This window comes from Balaenoptera acutorostrata, chromosome 15, assembly GCF_949987535.1.
Source record: "Balaenoptera acutorostrata chromosome 15, mBalAcu1.1, whole genome shotgun sequence".
In the NCBI taxonomy this organism is placed as follows: Eukaryota; Metazoa; Chordata; class Mammalia; order Artiodactyla; family Balaenopteridae; genus Balaenoptera; species Balaenoptera acutorostrata.
In genome coordinates, this window is record NC_080078.1 from 54,296,072 (window position 1) to 54,316,711 (window position 20,640).

Below are 20,640 nucleotides of genomic sequence, written 5' to 3' on the forward strand. Positions count from 1 at the left end.
TGGATGTAATTCATCAATGTTTTTTTCTTTTTTTAAACATGTTTATTGGAGTATAGTTGCTTTACAATGTTGTGTTAGTTTCTGCTGTATAACAAAGTGAATCAGCTATATGTATACATATATCCCCATATCCCCTCCCTCTGGCATCTCCCTCCCACCCTCCCTATCCCACCCCTATAGGTGGTCACAAAGCACCGAGCTGATGTCTCTGTGCTATGCAGCTTCTTCCCACTAGCTATCTGTTTTACCTTTTGGTAGTGTATATATGTCCATGTCACTCTCTCACTTCATCCCAGCTTACCTTTCTCCCTCCCCATGTCCTCAAGTCCATTCTCTTCATCTGCATCTTTACTCCTATCCTGCCCTTAGGTTCTTCAGAACCTTTATTTTTTTAGATTCCATATATATGTGTTAGCATACGGTATTTGTTTTTCTCTTTCTGACTTCACTCTGTATGACAGACTCTAGGTCCATCCACCTCACTACAAATAACTCAATTTCATTTCCTTTTATGGCCGAGCAATATTCCATTGTATATATGTGCCACATCTTCTTTAACCATTCATCTGTTGATGGACACTTAGGTTGCTTCCATGTCCTGGCTATTGTAAATAGTGCTGCAATGAATATTGTGGTACATGACTCTTTTTGAATTATGGTTTTCTCAGGGTATATGCCCAGTAGTGGGATTGCTGGGTCGTATGGTAGTTCCATTTTTAGTTTTTTAAGGAATCTCCATACTGTTCTCCATAGTGGCTGAAACAATTTACATTCCCACCAACAGTGCAAGAGGGTTCCCTTTTCTCCACACCCTCTCCAGCATTTATTGTTTGTAGATTTTTTGATGATAGCCATTCAGACTGGTGTGAGGTGATACCTCATTGTAGTTTTGATTTGCATTTGTCTAATGATTAGTGATGTTGAGCATCTTTTCATGTATTTGTTGGCAATCTGTATATCTTATTTGGAGAAATGTCTATTTAGGTCTTCTGCCCATTTTTGGTTTGGGTTTGTTTTTTTGATATTGAGCTGCATGAGCTGCTTGTAAATTTTGGAGATTAATCCTTTGTCAGTTGCTTCATTTGCAAATATTTTCTCCCATTCTGAGGGTTGTCTTGTTTATGGTTTCCTTTGCTGTGCAAAAGCTTTTAAGTTTCATTAGGTCCCTTTTGTTTATTTTTGTTTTTATTTCTATTTCTCTTAGAGGTGGGTCAAAAAGGATCTTGCTGTGATGTATGTCATAGAGTGTTCTGCCTATGTTTTCCTCTAAGAGTTTTATAGTGTCTGACCTTACATTTAGGTCTTTAATCCATTTTGAGTTTATTTTTGTTTATGGTGTTAAGAAGTGTTCTAATTTCAGTTTTTTACATGTAGCTGTCCAGTTTTCCCAGCACCACTTATTGAAGAGGCTGTCTTTTCTCCATTGTATATTCTTGCCTCCTTTGTCAAAGATAAGGTAACCATATGTGCATGGGTTTATCTCTGAGCTTTCTATCCTGTTCCATTGATCTATATTTCTGTTTTTGTGCCAGTACCATAATGTCTTGATTACTGTAGCTTTGTAGTATGGTCTGAAGTCAGGGAGCCTGATTCCTCCAGCTCTGTTTTTCTTTCTCAGGATTGCTTTGGCTATTTGGAGTAATGTTTTTCCTTATCACAGCAAATAATCACAAGCTAATGGGGATCATAGCACATTGGTAATATATGTTCCAAGAAACATGGAGCCATCTCAGTTTTGCTCCTGTTCTCTCTTGGGAGTAACATCTTAGCCTCAACTCATCATATGTCAACACAGACTCTGGTATTCCCCCTGCATCCAGGAGACTGTCTTGGAGTAAACCTGTTAATTTACCAAATATTTATTGAATGCCTATACCTGGAAACAATGGTAACTTAGAATTTGGGGGGACCTTGATTCAAAATTTCAGTCCTGTATGACTTAATCTTGGAAAATGAACCTCAAGCACCAATAACATCAGGAACCATTAGTATCAAAGCCAGAAGACGCAGGAACCAGATGGCACGGACTGGCCTTACCTTACTCCAGACATGCTTACCCAAGGGAAGTGGGCAAAATGCTTGTTAAGGCTGAAGCCTCCTGCTAGTTTGATAGTTTAAATAAAGTAAATATTATTGGTGCATTGGTTTGTAGCATTTTAACAATCTGTGTGGAATGTCTGTAGATATTTCTTATGAATTCAAGGAGATCTGTTTGAGGATTTTTGATCCTTATTAGTGGAGCTGCTGTTGCCTGCATGACGCTTTTGCATAAACTACAAAAAGGTGCCTTATCATTTGCTAGTCCTCTTAGCTGGACCACTTTGTGCAGCCACAGTCTGTACCTGGAAACCAATGGCAGGCCTTACCCACTGGTTTCCAAATGTCCATGCTTTCACAGAACTCTGGCCATGGTATTGTCCCTCAGGCATATGGAAAACTGTGGGTGTTCCTCGGGTGTCATGGTCCTGAAGGATTGGGAGAGTACATTTATCCATATTTGATACCAGGGAAGTCTTCTGGGCATCTGGGAATTCTAGGAAAATCATTGCCCTGCGGGAGTGGTCAGACATGCTGGCTTCTTGTTCCACTCAGCTGCCCATCTCTCTGTGACCTTACTTAGGCCACATCCTCTTCAGGACACATTTTCTTTGTGGTAAATTGATGGTTAGGAGATTCTGATCCCAGCAATCAGTGTCCTCTGGTGTTTGTTCCAAACAGCACTGGATGACCTAGAGCTATTTTCCATATTTACAACTCAATGAAAATAACACTATGGTTCAGGATGTTCATACATATTACTACTTATTATTACTTACTTAAAATGTGGTTTTTTTGGACAATATTTTGCAAATCATGAGTCCTTAAGAGAGAAAGTCTCAAAGGAACACTTGGAGGAAATGGATTAGTTACCCATAGATCATATAATCTCCAGCTGAAGTCTTCTTGATCTGACCTGTGACCTGAAAAATAAGGATGAAAAACACCTTCAATGACATAGGAAAAGTAGCATTTATCAAAAACAAAACCCACTTTATTACCAGGTGAACTTAGAGTTTTACTATCAAATGACAATGCTATTTAAATGTGAAAGTGTGGTCCAGGGACCGGCAGCATCAGTACCACCTGGAAGCTGGTTAGAAAGGCAAGTTCTTGGGCCCCATCTCAGAACGACTGAATCCGAAACTCTGGGGGTGTTTTTCACAACCTGTGTTTTCACAAATACTCCAGGGAATTTGGTTGCCTGCTAAAGTTCGAGAAGCATGAAAGCATTTTAACCTCTCAGAGTAGCTTTGTAAACAGCATGTCACTTGATTCTTATCATCACCCTGTAAGTGTCACTTGGATGACTTTTACTCACATTTGATATATGGCAGGGACACAGGTAGGTCGAATGACCCAGGGTCACACAGTCAGTTTTATATATTTATTATTTATCTCTTGGCATGTTTGGCATTTGGCATACAAACATTTTATCAGTTTCTCCTGCACTAAAGCTGACCCCAATTTGACTACCTTTTTTTGGAAAAAAGCCTATCACCCATGTTCTTTCAAGTTCTCTAAGACAATAAGTTACATGATTTTATCTAATTTTTCATTTATTTGCTCATTTTTTGATATCTTTAAAAGATTGTGAGATAACTGATGTCTGTTTGAAATGTCTAACATATGAATTGTTTAAAATTTTAAAAGACAACGTAAATGGTAGATGCACCTTTAACAAAATCTTAAAAGATAAAATTTAAAAAGTTAAAAAGGAAGAAAAATTAAACTCTCCCACCTATCATTAACAATTAGTTGTTTAGGTTCATACACCAATAATCAGATTTGTACAAATCATGTTATATATGCTATTTTGGAGACTTTTTGCTTTCTTTTTCTTTCTTTCTTTCTTCTTCTTCTGTTTTCTTTTTTTTTTTTTTTTTGGCTGTGCCATGTGGATCTTAGTTCCCCAACCAGGGACTGAACCCGGGCCCCAGCAGTGAGAGCACAGAGTACTAACCACTGGACTGCCAGGGAATTCCCTGCTTTCTTAATATACCTTGAAAAACTGTCTATGTCTGTCAATGTCATTCTTTTGTTACTGTCATAGTCAGAAAAAGAAGAGGGGTGAAATGAAAGAGGGATTGTGAGAGAGAGAGATTGATTTAAGGAATTGGCTCATACAATTGTATAGACTGGTAAGTCCAAAATCTATGGCTGGCACATTAGAGACCCCAGAAAGAGCTGAGCTGGTGTTGAGTCTGGAGACAGTCTGCTGACAGAATTCCCTCTTCCTCAAGAACAGTCAGTCTTTTTCTTAAGGCCTTCAACTTATTAGATGAGGCCCATTCACATTATGGAGAGTAATCTGCTTTACTTAAAGTCCACTGATTTAAAAGCTAACCACCTTTAAAAAAATATCTTCACAGCAACATCTGGACATATTTGAGCAAATATCTGGGAACGATTGCTTAGCCAAGCTGACACATAAAATTAACCATCACAAAAATATTACTTTTCATGGGTGTATATATTTCATTTTATTTATGAACTATAGGTTATCTAATCCCCTAAAGTTGGAGATTCAAGTTGCTCCCAATTTTTTTATCCTAATACATAGCACATCTTTGGCTATTTGAGTCATTTTTGTCTTCAAGATCAGTTCACAGAGTGTGGAAAAGAATGCATATTTCTTACTTTTAAAGACTTAACTTCTTATTTCCAAATTACCCTTGTAGATGGCTTTACCCCTGGAACCACAACTTGAAGACTTTGAAGTAGGTAAAATGCCAGACTGACCTTGATCTTCTCCTTTCTTCCTAAGCTTGCAGGTCACTGGGAACGGGCATGATGCTGAGCTCCTGGGCCACCTCCTCAATTGAAGAAGTGGCAGAAGCTGGTCCTGAGGCACTTCGCTGGCTGCAGCTGTACATCTACAAGGACCGTGAGGTTACCAAGCAGCTGGTGCGGCGGGCTGAGTGGATGGGCTACAAGGCCATATTTGTGACGGTGGACACACCTTACCTGGGCAACCGCTTCGATGATGTGCATAACAGGTTCAAACTGCCACCCCAACTCAGGTAACCATGGGTCTCTGATCACTGGGTCCCTGAGCTGGTTTTCTAATTCTCTTTGCTCTTGTCATGATCCAGCTCCAAAGACTTTCTCCAGTTTCTACATGGGTGCCCTGGGGAATTAGATCTTCACAAAATGTTGGTCCCAAAGTATGACTGACTGGGATCTTGTCTAGGGATGATAAGGTCTGGGTTCTAGAGATGGTGCCATTGTCATATATCCACATAATCCTCAGCAAATCACACCCCTTATATGGGTGTCACGTACTTGAGCTATAAAAACAGAGATAGGAATTGCCATATACTTGTAAAAGTCAAAAAAAATTATGTCTCAGAGTGCATTAAGGGATTTGAGTAAGATGATTGCCATATAGACAGAAGATATTTAATTTAACCTAAACAACAGCTTGTTATTGTGATCCTAATACCCTATTTTTTTGTCTGCTGAAATAAAAAAGCCCCCTTTTAATTTTATTTTTATTGTATTTGGAACAACTCTGGCAAGGAAGATTGAAGAAAGCTAAAAGAATGGAGACGAAAGAAGCCACACATTTGCTCCTTCATCTACTACTTCTTTCAGCAATATTCCTCTTTTGCTGTGGTTCACCCATGGATCAAGATTCATTAACTTATTCACTGATTCATTCATTCTTTCATCCATTTACTCATTCATTCATCTTAGTAAAAACAATGTATCTAGTAATCTAAAACTAAACTGTGAGCCCATCCATCAGCAGGGAATTGTTGTCCTTTTCCCTGTAAAAGATTAGAATCATCTTGAGTTAAAACTAGAAACTCAATGGAGTTTACTGAGAAAGACCACCAACCTCCTTAAGCTACAGATCTCCCCTCCCCTTCATTTCTACCTTCCCTCAGTTCCCACCAAAATCTGCCCTTATGTTTTTCATAGGGCTAAAACTATTTGACCAGGAACCCAAATCTTAGTTTTAATGGAGGATGTTTTGATGATGGGATTTCAAAGCATCCATCAGAGTACAGGAAATGAGGGATGCCTTCTTTGGAATCCTAGACCTCACTTCACACGGGCTGTTGCTTATTTTGTCTACATATAAAGTTAATCCTTTTAAAAGATCCAAAATCTAAAAGATTCAAAATCAAATCAGCATTCCACATAAGGACAATAAAATTGTTGGAAGCCAGGAATTCCATATGTATTAGAGAATGGGATGTCTCTCATCCATCACATAAGTCCATAGTCTTATGTAAGTGTCACATAACTGTCATATAGCTCTGCTGTGTGTATACTTATTTAAGTATAAGCTACTGTGCATAAAATCTTGCTGTTAAACCATATGTAAATGAGCTGTGTGATGTTATCTCTGTGACACTGCCAGGTAGGTTTAAGATATTATTTCTGTATGGGATACCGTCAATGGCCCAGTGACAAAGTGCTCACCCGGCAGCTGTCAATCACCCCGCTCCACGCATCTCAGACACTGAGTTGCCCAAACATCCTGTCTTTCTAAGAGAACAAAAACAAAAACAAACGTCCCTGACATATTCCTACTTCTTGCCAAATTCGTCAGAAAGTAGATGGTTTCAAATTTCCTTAATATGAAATCTGTATCACATTATATCTCTATTTTGGTTGCCTTCATTTTTAGACTTTCTAAAATCATTAGTTTCCCAGTATTTAGGCTTCTGACAGGAAGTGTTCCTCATTGTTTCGCTTTGGCCATTTAGAAAGGAATTTACTATTCCTTTTCCTCCTCCTCTTACCACTTCTACTAGCAACAACAACAATAAATAATACAGTAGGTTTTCTTTAAGCTTAGGAAACAGTTTCTTGCTCTGGATAACAAAAAAGTGTTTCAGAGTGGTATCTGCTTAGATGGGGGATGACACGTGTTAATTCTGGCCGGTATCTCTTGCTCCTGGGTGCCAGGGCCATTTAGCCAGGAATGGGAAGGCTGCTTTGCTTTTTCCCCCTTTTTGCTCCCAGGCTCCTGCCCAGATGACGTGAGGGACTGGGAGACAAAGACCCTTTTCAGCTGTCGATGTGCACAGGAGTGGCCAAGGCTCCCCAGCTTGTCACATCTCCTGTCTGAAGATGATCAAATATTGAGCCACACATCCAGGCTACGGGGAACACAGGAAACACCCCTTGCTGGTGCCCTGGCCCCCAGTGCGTACACTGGCCCTGTTTGTCCCCTTGGGCTTCGGGGGGGGCAGCACCCTGGGGCCCACATTCAGCAGTGAAGGCAGAGCACATGATGGGAGGCCCAGGCTTCCGCTGAAGGCCACATGCTACCAAAAAGCTCATCTGTTACAGCCTGATATGAAATCAGGTTTCTTTCCTCAACTGACCTGACTCATAGAAGGTGAAGCCGGGCTGTTCAGAATGAGGTTTGGCAGGCAAGGGAGGCAGGAAATCCAGAGGAGAATGAGTCTGTAAAGCGGCGGCTCCTTCCAACCCTCACGGCTTCCTCTGCCTGGAGGGGAGGGGGCGGGACCTGACTCCTGGCGTCTGGGACCAGCCAGAGTTCAGGAGTTTGATAATCTCTGCTTGGTCCATATGCAAAACACACGTATGTGTGCATTATAAGTGGCCCAGAGGTCCCCAAAACTCAGGGGGAGTAAAGCAAATTCTCATCTGCTCTCGGCAGAGGAGAGGATTGAAGCCAATTCACCAGACTGGTTCCTGAGGCTCTGAGGCAGGGACCTTCATCCATCTCCATGCCCCACAGAGGTGGCTCATTTACCCCGGGTTAAGATTTGGCTCTTCAGTGCAGCACGAAGGCAGTTAAAAGAAAAGAAATTTCCAATCATCAACTAAGATCAAGGTAAATCATAACACCTACCCTTTTGACGATTTGCCCAGGGACATGCTTCCTTATGCCCTGAAATGATGTATTCATCACAACAGCCAGAGCACAGCCCACAAAAAGAGATCAGACTTCACTATCTTCCCTGGTCTCTCTGGATAAAAGTGGCCAGTGAGTGTCCCCCTTGTTTCTCTGATCTCATTGCCCAGCATCCTCAACTTCATTCACTCTTCCTAGAACCTCTGGCTTTCCTACTGTTCTTTCAACATGCCAAACACACCTGCCCCTTAGAGCCTCAGAATTGACTCTTCTCTCTGCCCGTAAAGTTCTTTCCCCAAATCAGTGCATGACTAACTTCACTTCCTTTACATTTTGACACCAGGGGTGACTCTACATGTCTTTATGTTGGGAAACAAAAATAAAAAAATAAGCAGTAGAGATCAGAATAGAGACACAATATGTGTGGGGATCTTGGGTTGTGGAGGTGGAGGGGAGAAAAGAATTTGAAGGAGGACTTTGTACATGATCCAACAGCCTCTAAATTATTTGGTTAGGAAAACATTCACAGTATAATTCACATAATATTAAACAGAATAATGACCTCCCAAAGATGTCCATGTTTTGATCCCTGGAACCTGTGAATATGTTATTAATACTTTACATGGCAAAATGGACTTTGCATGTGTGATTAAGTTAAAGACCTCAAGATGGGATAATTATTCTGGATTATCACAGTAATGAAAAGCATTCTTATAAGAGCAAAGCAGGAGGGTCAGAGTCAGAGAAGGAAATGCGATGACGAGAAGCAGAGATATGAGTGATAGCATCGGGAATCAGGGACTGTAGGTGGTTTCTAGAAGCTAGACAAGGAAAGGAAACGGATTTCTGGAAGGAAAACAGCCCTATCGACACCTTGAGTTTAGTCCAATGAGATACATTTTGGACTTCTGACCTCCAGAACTGTAATATAATAAATTTGTGTCACTTTAAAGCCTCTAGGTGTGTGTGTGTTATAGCAGCAACAGGAAACAACTACAATAGCACAGATCTGCCAATTTCCTCTACAAGGTATCTTCTCATTGAGGCCATGTTTACCATATTTAATCTTTCAAGTTAAGCATCTACCAGATCGCATTCCTCTTATTCTGCTCTTCTTTTTTCTTTATTTTGTATAGCACTTATATTCTAACATGCTCCATAAATTACTTATTATGTTCCTTGTTTAGTTTCTGTCTCCCTTGCTAGAATATCAACCCTAGGTGACCAGGCATTTTTGACAATTTTACTAAAACACTGGCACATAGTAGGTGCTAAATAAGTAATGTTGAATCAGTCAATAAAAATGTGCTAAATCATAAGAGATTTACCCAATAAAACAAGACGAGTAAGAAGTTGAATGAGGGTTTGGGCTCATACTTAAAATCCTTGCCCTGAACCTTTCTTCCAACTGCCCAGACACATTGAAGAAGAAATTAGCAGGGCTACGTAATCAATAGAGATGTTTTCCTAACCACAGAATTAAACGCTAGTGTTCCATGCACCAATTTCTATAATGTATTATGAATGTCTCTCTCTCATATTGTGTTGATACCGTGTGTTATACCATTTGTTATTTTATAGTTTGTTTCCCACAGTGGAGACATATGGCTTTATCTTTAATGTCACATTATCAATACTTATAATGCAAAATATTGTATATTTCTCAGTAATAGTCATCTTTATCAATGTTACAATTGGTTATTTAATAAAGTTAACTTTCTTTAGTAGTTGTTACCTTTTTATAATACTAACTTACTAAAAACTAAAATCATTTTTATAATAGATTAAAAAGCATATTTGGGGGCCATTCAAGGCACAATGAGTCTCTTACAAAGAAGAAATCCTATCCCTTGCCTTTGGGTCATTAAACAGATTGGGATTTGGAGAATTAGGTCCCAAGTAATCATGTTATTATTTTGATGTTGCCCTTTTCCTTCCTTATGAAATGGAGTACTTTGGTTATCAGAAGCCGCTTTAAGTGTTTTTCTGTGTATATGTCATAATTCTAATAAAAATAGCATTCATGGAGGTTTCCTTCAGAGCCATGGGTAAAACACTCCATCGTGGGTCTCTGTCAAGATATCTGAAAACTTTTTCTTGGCTTCTGGCTTTGAACAACGTTTTAGAGTAACAACAAGGCTTCATTGTGCCCTGAAATTTCTGTAAGGCAACATTCATTCAAGTGTTGATCTGCATTTCACCATCCAAGAATAACAACAGTTATTTATATAATTTTATCCATGTTTCTGTTTTTTCCTATCCATTTCACCCTTTCACCCCACCCCTGCTGAAACACTGTAGCTTGTTTGGGATGGGGGTGGGGTGCTATGCAGAGAATATACACACACAGATATTATTCTTTTTTTTCCTCCCTGGTTTTCCTATGGGATAGACAGACTGGACCTTTTTCTTATTAACAATATTATTTAGAAGTTTAGCATTTAATATCACTTAATATCATTTCTAAGTAATGGATAGGTCTCCATAGTAAGGGTATGTTTATTGATCAGAAGGTTAGGTTAATTAAAGTTAGGATGACAACAGAAGGCCAAAGTCTGTGATAAAATGTACAACCCTAAGTGGTTTGATTAAAAAAAAAAAATCCCAAATATTTCAGCTAAAATCCAAACCAAAACTCAGCAAATACATGGATACCAGTATGACTCTCATGGAGTTGGAATTTTCTGTGATATTTAATGGCCACCTGAGTCAATGAAATTATTAGACCAACTATTCAATCCTTATTGAGAAAACATTGCCAGTGGTTGAAAAGAGTTACTTGGGATGTGAATGTTCATGTCCTTATGATAATAGATGCCACCCAAGCTACACAACCAGCTATTTTAGCTGAAAGCACACTAAAAGCATTAAACCTAATTTTGTATTGAAGTCTTATGATTCACTCTCTTTTTTTTTTTTTTTTTTTGGCTGCACAGCACAGCATGCGGGATCTTAATTTCCCAACCAGGGATTGAACCCATGCCCCTTGCAGTGGAAGCATGGAGTCTTAACCGCGGGACCGCCAGGGAAGTCCTGAAGTCTTATGATTCTCTTAAAAAAATTAAAAATAGTGTGCCTATGTGCTTCTAAGTTTATATAAAAATTGTTATAGCCTTGGCTCCAAGATCCTTTCTATGTTCAGTGGCAGAGCCAGTGGAAGGGAATAAAAACCTATGACTAAGCGAGAGATACAGCTGTACTTTTATGCAAAGAAGACATTGGCTAGCATGGTAATTTATAATGCGCAGAAGAACAAGGTGAGTCCAGATTATTGTCATCATTCAAAGTCAGCCTTTTAGAGAAATGAAGTAGGTAATTGGATTTGGGTCTGTAGGGCAGGTAAGTCACATGGATGGTGCCATTGTGTATCCAGATGGCCATCAATCCAGTTAGTGGTCAGAGGTGCAGGCAGAAAAGACTTTATCCCTAGCTTGGAGAACTGCCAAAATCTAGTCAAGATATCAGGATATTAGACTAAGAGAAAAGACTTCAGGTATAGAGTAAGCCAGTAGCAGAGTCTTACAGGTGAATTAGAAAAATACTGTTCTAAGCTGGGTTAACAAAATTAGACATAGGAGAAGGCAGCAATTCAATGGGGTGTGTCTCAGTTTGGGTTCCTTTAGGAGAAGAGTGAGAGGCACTGTTTTAAGTACAAGCAGTGCTTTTGGAAGATGAAAGGAGTAGGGAAGAGGTGCAAGGGAGGGGAAGTAGTGAACAATGGGCATGTTTTCAAGACAGCTACAGCTATGGGCAACTAAAGTTTAACCCTGCTGGGAAACTCTGGGAGATCTTGTAGAATACTTCTCAGAGTTAGTCTGCCTATGCGTGAAGGAGCTGGGGTATTTATATACCAACACCCTTGACAAGTTGTGTCCTCTGCGTAGATGGTGACTCAGGCTCCAAGAGCAAGAAAAAGTCATACGTATTAGTCAGGTTCTCCAGAGAAACAGAACCAATAGGATATCCATATCTATATATCTGTATCTATATCTATAGAAAGATTTAGTATGAGGGATTGGCTCACACAATTATGGAGGCTAAGAAATCCCACAATCTACTATCTACAAGCTGGAGGCCCAGGAAAGCCAGAGTAGTTCAAGTCCAAATCCGAAGACCTGAGAACCAAGGGAGTCAATGGTATAAGTCCCAGTCTGAGTGTGAAGGCCCAAGAAATGGGGGCCCATAGTGTAAGTCCTGGTCCAAGCCAGAAGGTTTGACAACCAATAGCTCCAATGTGCAAGAGCAGGAGATGATGGACGTCTCAGCTCAAACTGAGAGGATGAATTTGTCCTTCCTCCACCTTTTTGTTCTATTTGGGGCCTCAACAGATTGGAAGATGCCCACCCATATCTTTCCTCAATCTACTGATTTAAATGCTAATTTCACAGACACACCCAGAAATAATGTTCTACCCAGTTACCTAGGCATCCCTTAGCCCAGTCAAGCTGACAAAACTAACCATCACATCACAGGCAAAGTAAGGAAGGTCTTGATAATTGGAAAACTCATGTCTTGGTCAGGATTGTCTGGAAGATTGGGGAGTCTGAGTCAGTAGGCAGAGAGCCTCAGAGAAAGCAACTAAATAGTGGAGGGAAAAGCAAGACCTGACAACTCATTTGCTGGGAAACACTTCCCAATTCTCCCTATGCCCACCACCACCACCACCATGCTAATAGTAGGACAGGGAAAAGAGTCTACAGAGACAACAGACAGAAGTTGTTAACACATGTTACTGCAGTTCCAGTCTCCTCTAGAATTTTCCACAAGGACTTTGAAAGATTTCTGAAGTCAAATGCAATTGCCAGAATGCAATTGAGATCTGAGTGAAGAAAATGTAATTAGGAGTCAAGAGACCTAGTTTGAAACTCAAATGCTGACTTAGCTAGTTTTATACTTGAGGGCATCTCATTCTGCAGCTCTGGTTTTATTTTCTACATAAAATAGGAATTATAGAGTATCAATTTTATTTTCCAAAAGCTTTTAAAATTGTGGCTATATGAATGTCCTTTGTAAATTGTGATGCACCAAGCGAGTGTTCATCTTTATGATTAGTATGCATTGCTGGCTGAAAATAGCATCAAACTTATTGTTTATATTCATAAACTGGCTTAAAAAGGTAGAGATATTTAAACTTGGCCAAACATTTCTCCTTTAAACTGATTTATTTATGTAAATAACCTAAGATGTAAAATAAACTTTAAGTGACCAATTAAGTCCACTCGATTGTCACATTTAACCTGGAATCCTGCACCAAAACATGGAAAATGTAAATGCAATCAATCTGTAGATGGTTGAAGAGTGAACAGCCCATTGATTTGAAAAGGGAACGCTTTTTTTTTTTTTTTTTTTTTCATTGAATGAGTCATTGTAAAGATATCTTTAACTCTGGGAAATATCTCATTTTATGTAATTCTTTATTTCAGAATGAAAAATTTTGAAACCAGTGATTTAGCATTTTCTCCCAAGGAAAATTTTGGAGACAACAGTGGACTTGCTGCATATGTGGCTAAAGCAATAGACCCATCTATCAGCTGGGAGGATATTAAATGGCTGAGAAGACTGACATCCCTGCCCATTGTTGCAAAGGGCATTTTGAGAGGTTTGTTTATTTCTCTAATTGAGTTCACCATGATTTTATGATTCTTTATGGATATGATCATAATACTTTTTCAGGGAAAATAATCAGGAAAAATGAGTATGGAAATAGAGACATCTTATCTCTCAATTCTCCCTTTTGGTGTTAGTGAGTAAATATTTCCTCCTTCTTAGGTAGTATTCTGAAGGAGAACAGGATTCTCATGAATTAAGAAGTTACCTTTTCTAAAGAATTGGGATGCCATTGCCTTATTTTGGAACTGTCATCAAATCACAGAGCTTGGCAAAATCTAGGTAGAAGGTCTTGAGTTCATTGCTTTGGTTGAAAGCTGCCAACAGCTGCTCTCAGACAACAAGAAGCCCCAAGGATGATATTATGACAGCCAGACCTGTTTAAAGAGGCTTTTCTATTTTTCTCCTGTTCCCTCCCAGTACCAATGACTAGAACTGACTTTTTGAGTGTGGTGAATCCCACATCACCTCCCTTTATAGAAAGGCTGACAAGAACATTAAAATCCTCAAATATCAAGCCGTAGGTATTAAGGAACTTGACCACTTCCCCAGTATCCACATGTATGCAAATCCCACAGGGAGGTGCCAATGACTCTAATAATTTGGAGTGTAAATGTGTTCACCCACAAAAATGTTTTCTTGCCTTTGAAAACATTTCTTAAGTACTGTTATATGAATAACTGCCCAAAACATATTATTTTAAATGAAAATGTTTAAGTAAGTGGCTCTGGGATGAGAGATTCTATTAACTTATCTCAGGGTTAACAACAACATAGAATCAAAACTTTTTCATAGGCTTTACTTGAATATGTATGAGTTCCATAGCCCCTATTTATAAAATTCTAGGCATGCCCTCGACTTTATTTAATATTCTGTACACAAAAATAAGCTAATACAAGTAAAAGAATGGGCCTAATGAAGCTTTTAAGTAGTGGAGATATGTTTAAATCCAGATCTGTTTTAATCTGTGATTTTAAAACAAAATTGTCACATTCTTTCCTGTTGAACATTGTTTTCGTTCAAAATTTCTGTGGATTATACTTCATTGAGCATATCCTGATATTACAGACACCTTTAAACAACAGTTTCATTGACCTTGCTTGCATCCATATTGTAGTCCATGATTGTTAGTGCTACTTCCTGTAGCTATATTCAACTGTAGGTACTAAAGCATTAACCTGAAGATCTGCCCCATTTATTCATTCATCCATTCAATTATTCACTCACGCATTCATTTCATAAACACTTATCATGCTTACTGTGTGCTAAAATAAAAAAAAAATTGAGGTCCTTGGCCAAAAGGACACCCCATTCTTGTAGGAGACAGACATAAAAACAAGAATTTGGGTGCAATAAGACGTTAACAGGTGCTGAGATTGAAATCTATGCAGTATAAGGGTGAGGGTGAAAATAGGGTTTAGACAATTATAAAAGTGAGTTAGGGAAGGTTTCATTCCAGAATGAAAGGTGATCCTTGAGTTTTGCCATGATATCAGGTCAAAAGACTCTTTTTCAGACTTCAATCATGACAAAACACAGCAGTCACAAGTTAACAATGTTAAAACATATAAGCCATATTAGAGAATGTAGACTTTAAGATTGTTGAGGACCACTAAGAATATTGATCAGGGAAGCCACCTCATCAGATTAGCATCTTAGAAAAATCATGCTTTGTGTAATGGACCTTCTCAATGGAGGTGGCAAAACTGTGGTCAGGGAGGCTATTTAGGAAACTGCTGTTGCCCAGAAAAGAGAGGATTATGGCTGACCTACAGTAATGGCAGTGAGGAATCTGAGAGGGTGTAGTTATTTTACAAAATTAGTGCTGTTTCAAGTATTTAATTCACTCTCATCACAGAAGTGGCCCAGGGCAGTTGGCTTAAAAACACCAAGGTCATTTAATTTTTTAACCAACTTTGCAATTTTGGATTTCCAGTATATATAATTTTCTACAACTTTGTCTTCTAGGATGTGACATGAATCTATTGAATTAGACTTTACTATCATGTGTTATGTTGAAAAATACTTTGGCTTCTAGAACTTCATTCTGTGGTCATTTTACCAAGGACCACCACCACCACCGTCACCTCTCTTTTTTCTTCTTATCCATATGTATTATTGACTTGCTTGTCATATTTTCATTATGTTTTGCACCCAGTAGACAGTCCAAATGTTTGTTAAGTAAAATCCTCAGTGAAAACTACATGAATGTCTATAATTAGAGAGAGCACAAAAGCAAGAGAAGGAGAGATAGGGCATTTGGCATTTGAAAGGAAATAACTTATCTATACATGTACAGTTTACATTGTCTAGCTTCTCTGTAACTATTTATTTCATTTATTTAACAAACAAGAATCATCACTATGACAACAGCTACATCAGGTGGTACACAAGCCCACTCTGGGTGGAGGGAAGACAGGGGTGGCAAGGCCATTTGTGGGAAATTCAGGTGTCAATATTTCACAGATCTTCATCCAGAAGTCACATGGACTGACTGAGAGTCATCTATCCTCTTTCATTTCCATTTTTCCAGAAAGACACAGATTATGTTTGTAGGAACATGAAATCATGGGCAACTGAGAAGATCTCAGTGAAACATCACCCCTTACCACCATTTTAAGAATTGCATTCTAATGACTGCAAATTGGACTGCAAGATGTAATCTCTTGCTGTGGTTAAACTCTGACTTTGGAAAACTAGCACAAACTCCAAACATGTACTTGAAGCAGGATTAGGTCTTTGCCAGAACTCATGCTAACAAATGGCATTTGAGCAGACATATGCTTTTTAGAGTTGTGTTATTTTTTAATTAAAAAAATTAAAAACTAGGCTGTCTCACTTCTGTAGTGGCTTTTGGTCTCTCAGAAACTTCTCTAACTCATTATTTTCCTATCTACAATTTTTAAAGACATTTTCAAAGAATATTCAGTGTTCCTGGATTGTGTTCAAAGCTGCTGCTATGGAGCTAGGATTTAGTTACTAAACTCCTGTTGAGATAGCACAGAGTCCTGGGTCAGAAACTCCAAGGGCTTGAGGGTAAATCTTGAGTACTTACATTTCACTTTGGTATTTTAGATTAAGTATGGAAATAATATGTCAATAAGATAGCAAATAGTGCTATTCACTATTGACTATTGTGTTTGTCGATCAATTAGTGTATTAACTGGCAAATCAACAAATGTGGAATGGCATACCAGTAAATTCTAGGGATTAATGAAAATATCAAAGATTCATCAACATTTTGCTAAAACCATTTTGACTCTCTCATTAAGGAAACATTTTTCTCTCTGGGTTAAAATAAAATGTAAAACTACGGACAAGATTTCATAAGCAAGTAGTGAAAGGGGCTCGTATCTGGTCCTAAATGATTACTTTCTTTATTCCCTAGATGCTCATGATCCTATCTTCTGAGCAAACCACTCTGTCATTTCTCCCTACATTCCCAGCACTGCCTGGAAGAACACAGAAAACCACTTGAAATGATAGAAGACAACAAACTATGACTTAAGTAGCACTTACTTCAAAATGAAAGGCTCATAATAACCATAATCCTCGCTAGGATGAAAATTTATTATTATAAACAAAACTCAAACAAACTTGCCAAAAGTATCAAGCAAATGAATCTTCTTCTACCTACTCATCTTCTTAGTTAACACTCCCTGCACCATCAGATGAAAATAATAATAATAATAGTGCATATTCATCTGGGTGCTCAACATGTGTCAGGCACTTTTGAAGCATTCATTCAACTCCTTTAATCCACAAACCACTCTTATGTGAATCTTTATCCCCATTTTGTAATTTAGTACACTGACGCACAAGAAAAAGTTAAATAACTTGCCACTTACATGGCAAGCAAGTAGCAGATACAGGATTCAAATCTAAGTGGTCTTATCACTAAGCCTAAGGTGTAATCTCTTTTTCATACTGGGTAGGATCAGCTTATTGACAGTATTCAATATCTCAAAACACAGGTTATAGCTACATGGTGGCAGGTATCTGCATATACATAGGAGGATTTCGTACATCTTCAATCACGGGGTTCATATATAGTTCCTATATTTTGATTTTTTAACTTTTGATTTTATGTTTGGTATCATATACACAACTAGATAACCAGGGCAATTCCAAATACATTTTACATTGTTCATTAAGGTTACTTATGGTTATATCTAGATTTTTCGAAAAATACCACACTACATCTCTTTATCAGAGTAGTAAACTCATGCAAACATTAAAGCTGAGCTAGCCAATATGGCAGCCACTAGCCAAGTGTGACCATTCAAGTTAATTAAAATTAAATAAAGGTAAAATTCCAGTTTCTCACTTACACTGCCACACTTCCATTACTCTATGGCTACATGTGCTACTTTATGGAACCACACGGATCTGGAACATTTCTATCATCATAGCAAAGTTCTACTGGACTGCACTGTATTAAGGCTGTGTCTTTAGAGAACCATTTTCCAAACATGTTTTAAATGATGGTATATTGGGCTTTTGGTTCAAAACACTCTTACCAAAACTAAGACCCCACTGAAATTAAAGTATAGCAGTCCAAAAATACATAACACTTATGACAACAAAGCAAAGGAAAATGAGAGGCACAAACAGCAGAGAAACCTCAAGAAATTTATGAAAGAAACAAAATGTAAGAGATCATGTTGACAGGAGGAAAATGAAAAGAAAACTGCCTCTGCAGGTAGTCTTGGTGGGAACCCTGAAGGCAGGAGCAAGTCATATCATGGGATGCCTCAGGGGGCTCTGGGTGTCTAGTGTGTAAGTGTGACAGAGATGGGGGATGAAAAGTGGAAACTGAAAAGCAAGGGGATTAATTGGAGTTCTGTTTGTGAAACTCACGTACCAGCCAATAATCCTTTCCCCCTCATGCAATAATAGACAACTTGGCATAGTAGCTTGCTCCTTTTTAATGAAATAAATGGATGCTGGGACAACCTATGGGTGGATGACCTTCACAACATGCCATGATACTGTCCTCATTCTGTCACTGAAGCTCACAGTCCAGTAGCCCCTCAGTTGACTTTCCTTGTCTTGTCCCACATGGAGTTCCAAGAATTTCTTCTCTAGGGAAAGACTTGGCAGGAATAAAATTGATTTGCAAAACAGCTCCAGAAGCCTATATTAGCTCCCTAGTCTTTCTTCATTGTATATAAGTGAAAAATTTAGCATCACAATGCATTTCAGAAACACCAAACCATAAAAGACCAAGGTAAATCTGCAGAAAAGCTGATCCCAGAGGAAAGGGATAAAGTAAGAAAAGAACTTTAAAAATTGCAAATGATAGAGAAGTTGAAAATATGCCTAAATAAGAAAAGTCTACCATGAAAAGAAAATCAGAATATAAAAAAGAGTTCCCAAATATTAAAAACATGATTTCTGGAATTAAAAATAAAATTATTGATTAACTGAAGAAGAGAGTCAAAGACATTTCCCAAAATGTAAAACAAAAAGACAAATAGAAAGAAAATATTATTAAATGAAGGAGAAGCTTGAAGACTCTTTAAAATGTCCAATATTCAACTGATAAGAGGAAGGGAAGAAATTATTAAAGAGAGACATTATCTGAATGCTGTAGACATAAATCAGTAGACACGAGAAAACAAGTTGCAGCATATTACATCTCATGAAATTTCAGGAGAAAATGTGTATAAGGAGAGAAAACAAACATAAAACAGGTTAATACAAAGTAATGGGAGTCAAACTGGCCTCAAATTTCTTGTCAACAACAATGGGCACTGGAAGACAATGGAATCATGTTTTTTTTAGGTTCTAAGGAAAATAATTTTTCAACCTAGAATATTATGCCTAATCCAATTATCATTCAAACAAAAGAGAAGGTATTCAAATGCTCTGTAAGTGTACCTCCCATGGATCCTTTTTCAGGAAGTTACAAAGGAATATACTATAAACAAATAAGAACACTTACCAAATGAAAGCATAAACTTGACTAGAAATAGACTCAACCTAGAGAAGTAGGAGAATTCCTATAGAATGAAGAGTAAAGCCTTGAGAGTAACCAGAGCAGGATAGAACAGGAAGGCAGAGGGCTCCAGGGGGTAGACTCCAGAGGGAAGACAAGAGGATTTAAATAGGTTAGATAGAATCATGGAGAGGTTCAAAAATTGAGAATACTCTAAAGTCTCGTGATTAAATGGAGGGGGAAAAAAAGGAAAGGTAATTAGAAATCCAGGAAAAGAAAGTTGTGTGATAAAACACGTATGGTCCAAATATGAAGCAACATTAAAATATAAAATATTAATGAACTAATGGAGTGAGGGGAAAAGTCATCTTTCAGTCCTGAGGCTATAGGGTCTTTTCCTTATGAATGGCTCCGAAATTGCCAATGAGATGCCAACAAGATATAATGCATGCTTGGATTAAAACATTGGATTTTATATTTAATAAAAAATAAATTTAGAATATCAATCATATATTTAGTATGTAACAAAATGCCTAACACAAGGTATGCTTACTAGTGGATAGATAACATACAAAAACAATTAGTTGGTAAACACTGGCAATTCATATATTAGATGACCTTTCATACTACAGTTGACCCCTGAACAACATAGGTTTGAACTGCTCAGTGGATTTTTGCAGTTGCAAGTACCACAGTACTGTGCTATCCTGGGTTGGTTGAATCTGTGGATGCGGAGCCACAGATGCAGAGGAACTGCATATGCGGAGGACCGACTGTAAGTTATAAGCGGATTTTTGACTGTGTGGAGGTCGGTGCCCCAACCCCTGCATTGTTGTTCAATGGTCAACTGTATTTTATTGAATTTTAGGGTTTGCCATAACATTCCTTATATAATTATGTATACTATATATTCCTTATAGTATATATATATATATAGTATAGTACATGTTCCATATATATAATAGTCCCTAATAGTGATAATAATAATAATAACAACATGATGACATGATGTCTTAGTTGGCTCAGGCTGCCTGAGAGACTGTTTAAAAAAAAGAAATTTATTTTCTCAAAATTCTGGAAGCTGGAAGTCTGAGATTAGGTTGCCAACATGGTTGGTTTCTGTGAAGACTCTTCCCTTGAGTCACAGATGGCCACCTTGCCACTGTGTACCAACATGACCTCTTCCCTGTGTGCATGGAGAGAGAGAAGAGCA

General features: G+C 38.2%; 1 protein-coding gene across 1 annotated transcript in view; it reads left to right on the forward strand.

Annotated features, from left to right (window-relative positions):
* The window catches only part of HAO1 (hydroxyacid oxidase 1), a 60,443-nt gene that overhangs the window by 20,569 nt on the left and 19,234 nt on the right, over nucleotides 1-20,640 (forward strand). The window contains exons 3-4 of the mRNA XM_007165237.2: nucleotides 4,805-5,060; nucleotides 13,303-13,478. Coding sequence (XP_007165299.1) covers nucleotides 4,805-5,060; nucleotides 13,303-13,478 — 432 coding nt within the window. The remainder of the gene's footprint in view (nucleotides 1-4,804; nucleotides 5,061-13,302; nucleotides 13,479-20,640) is intronic.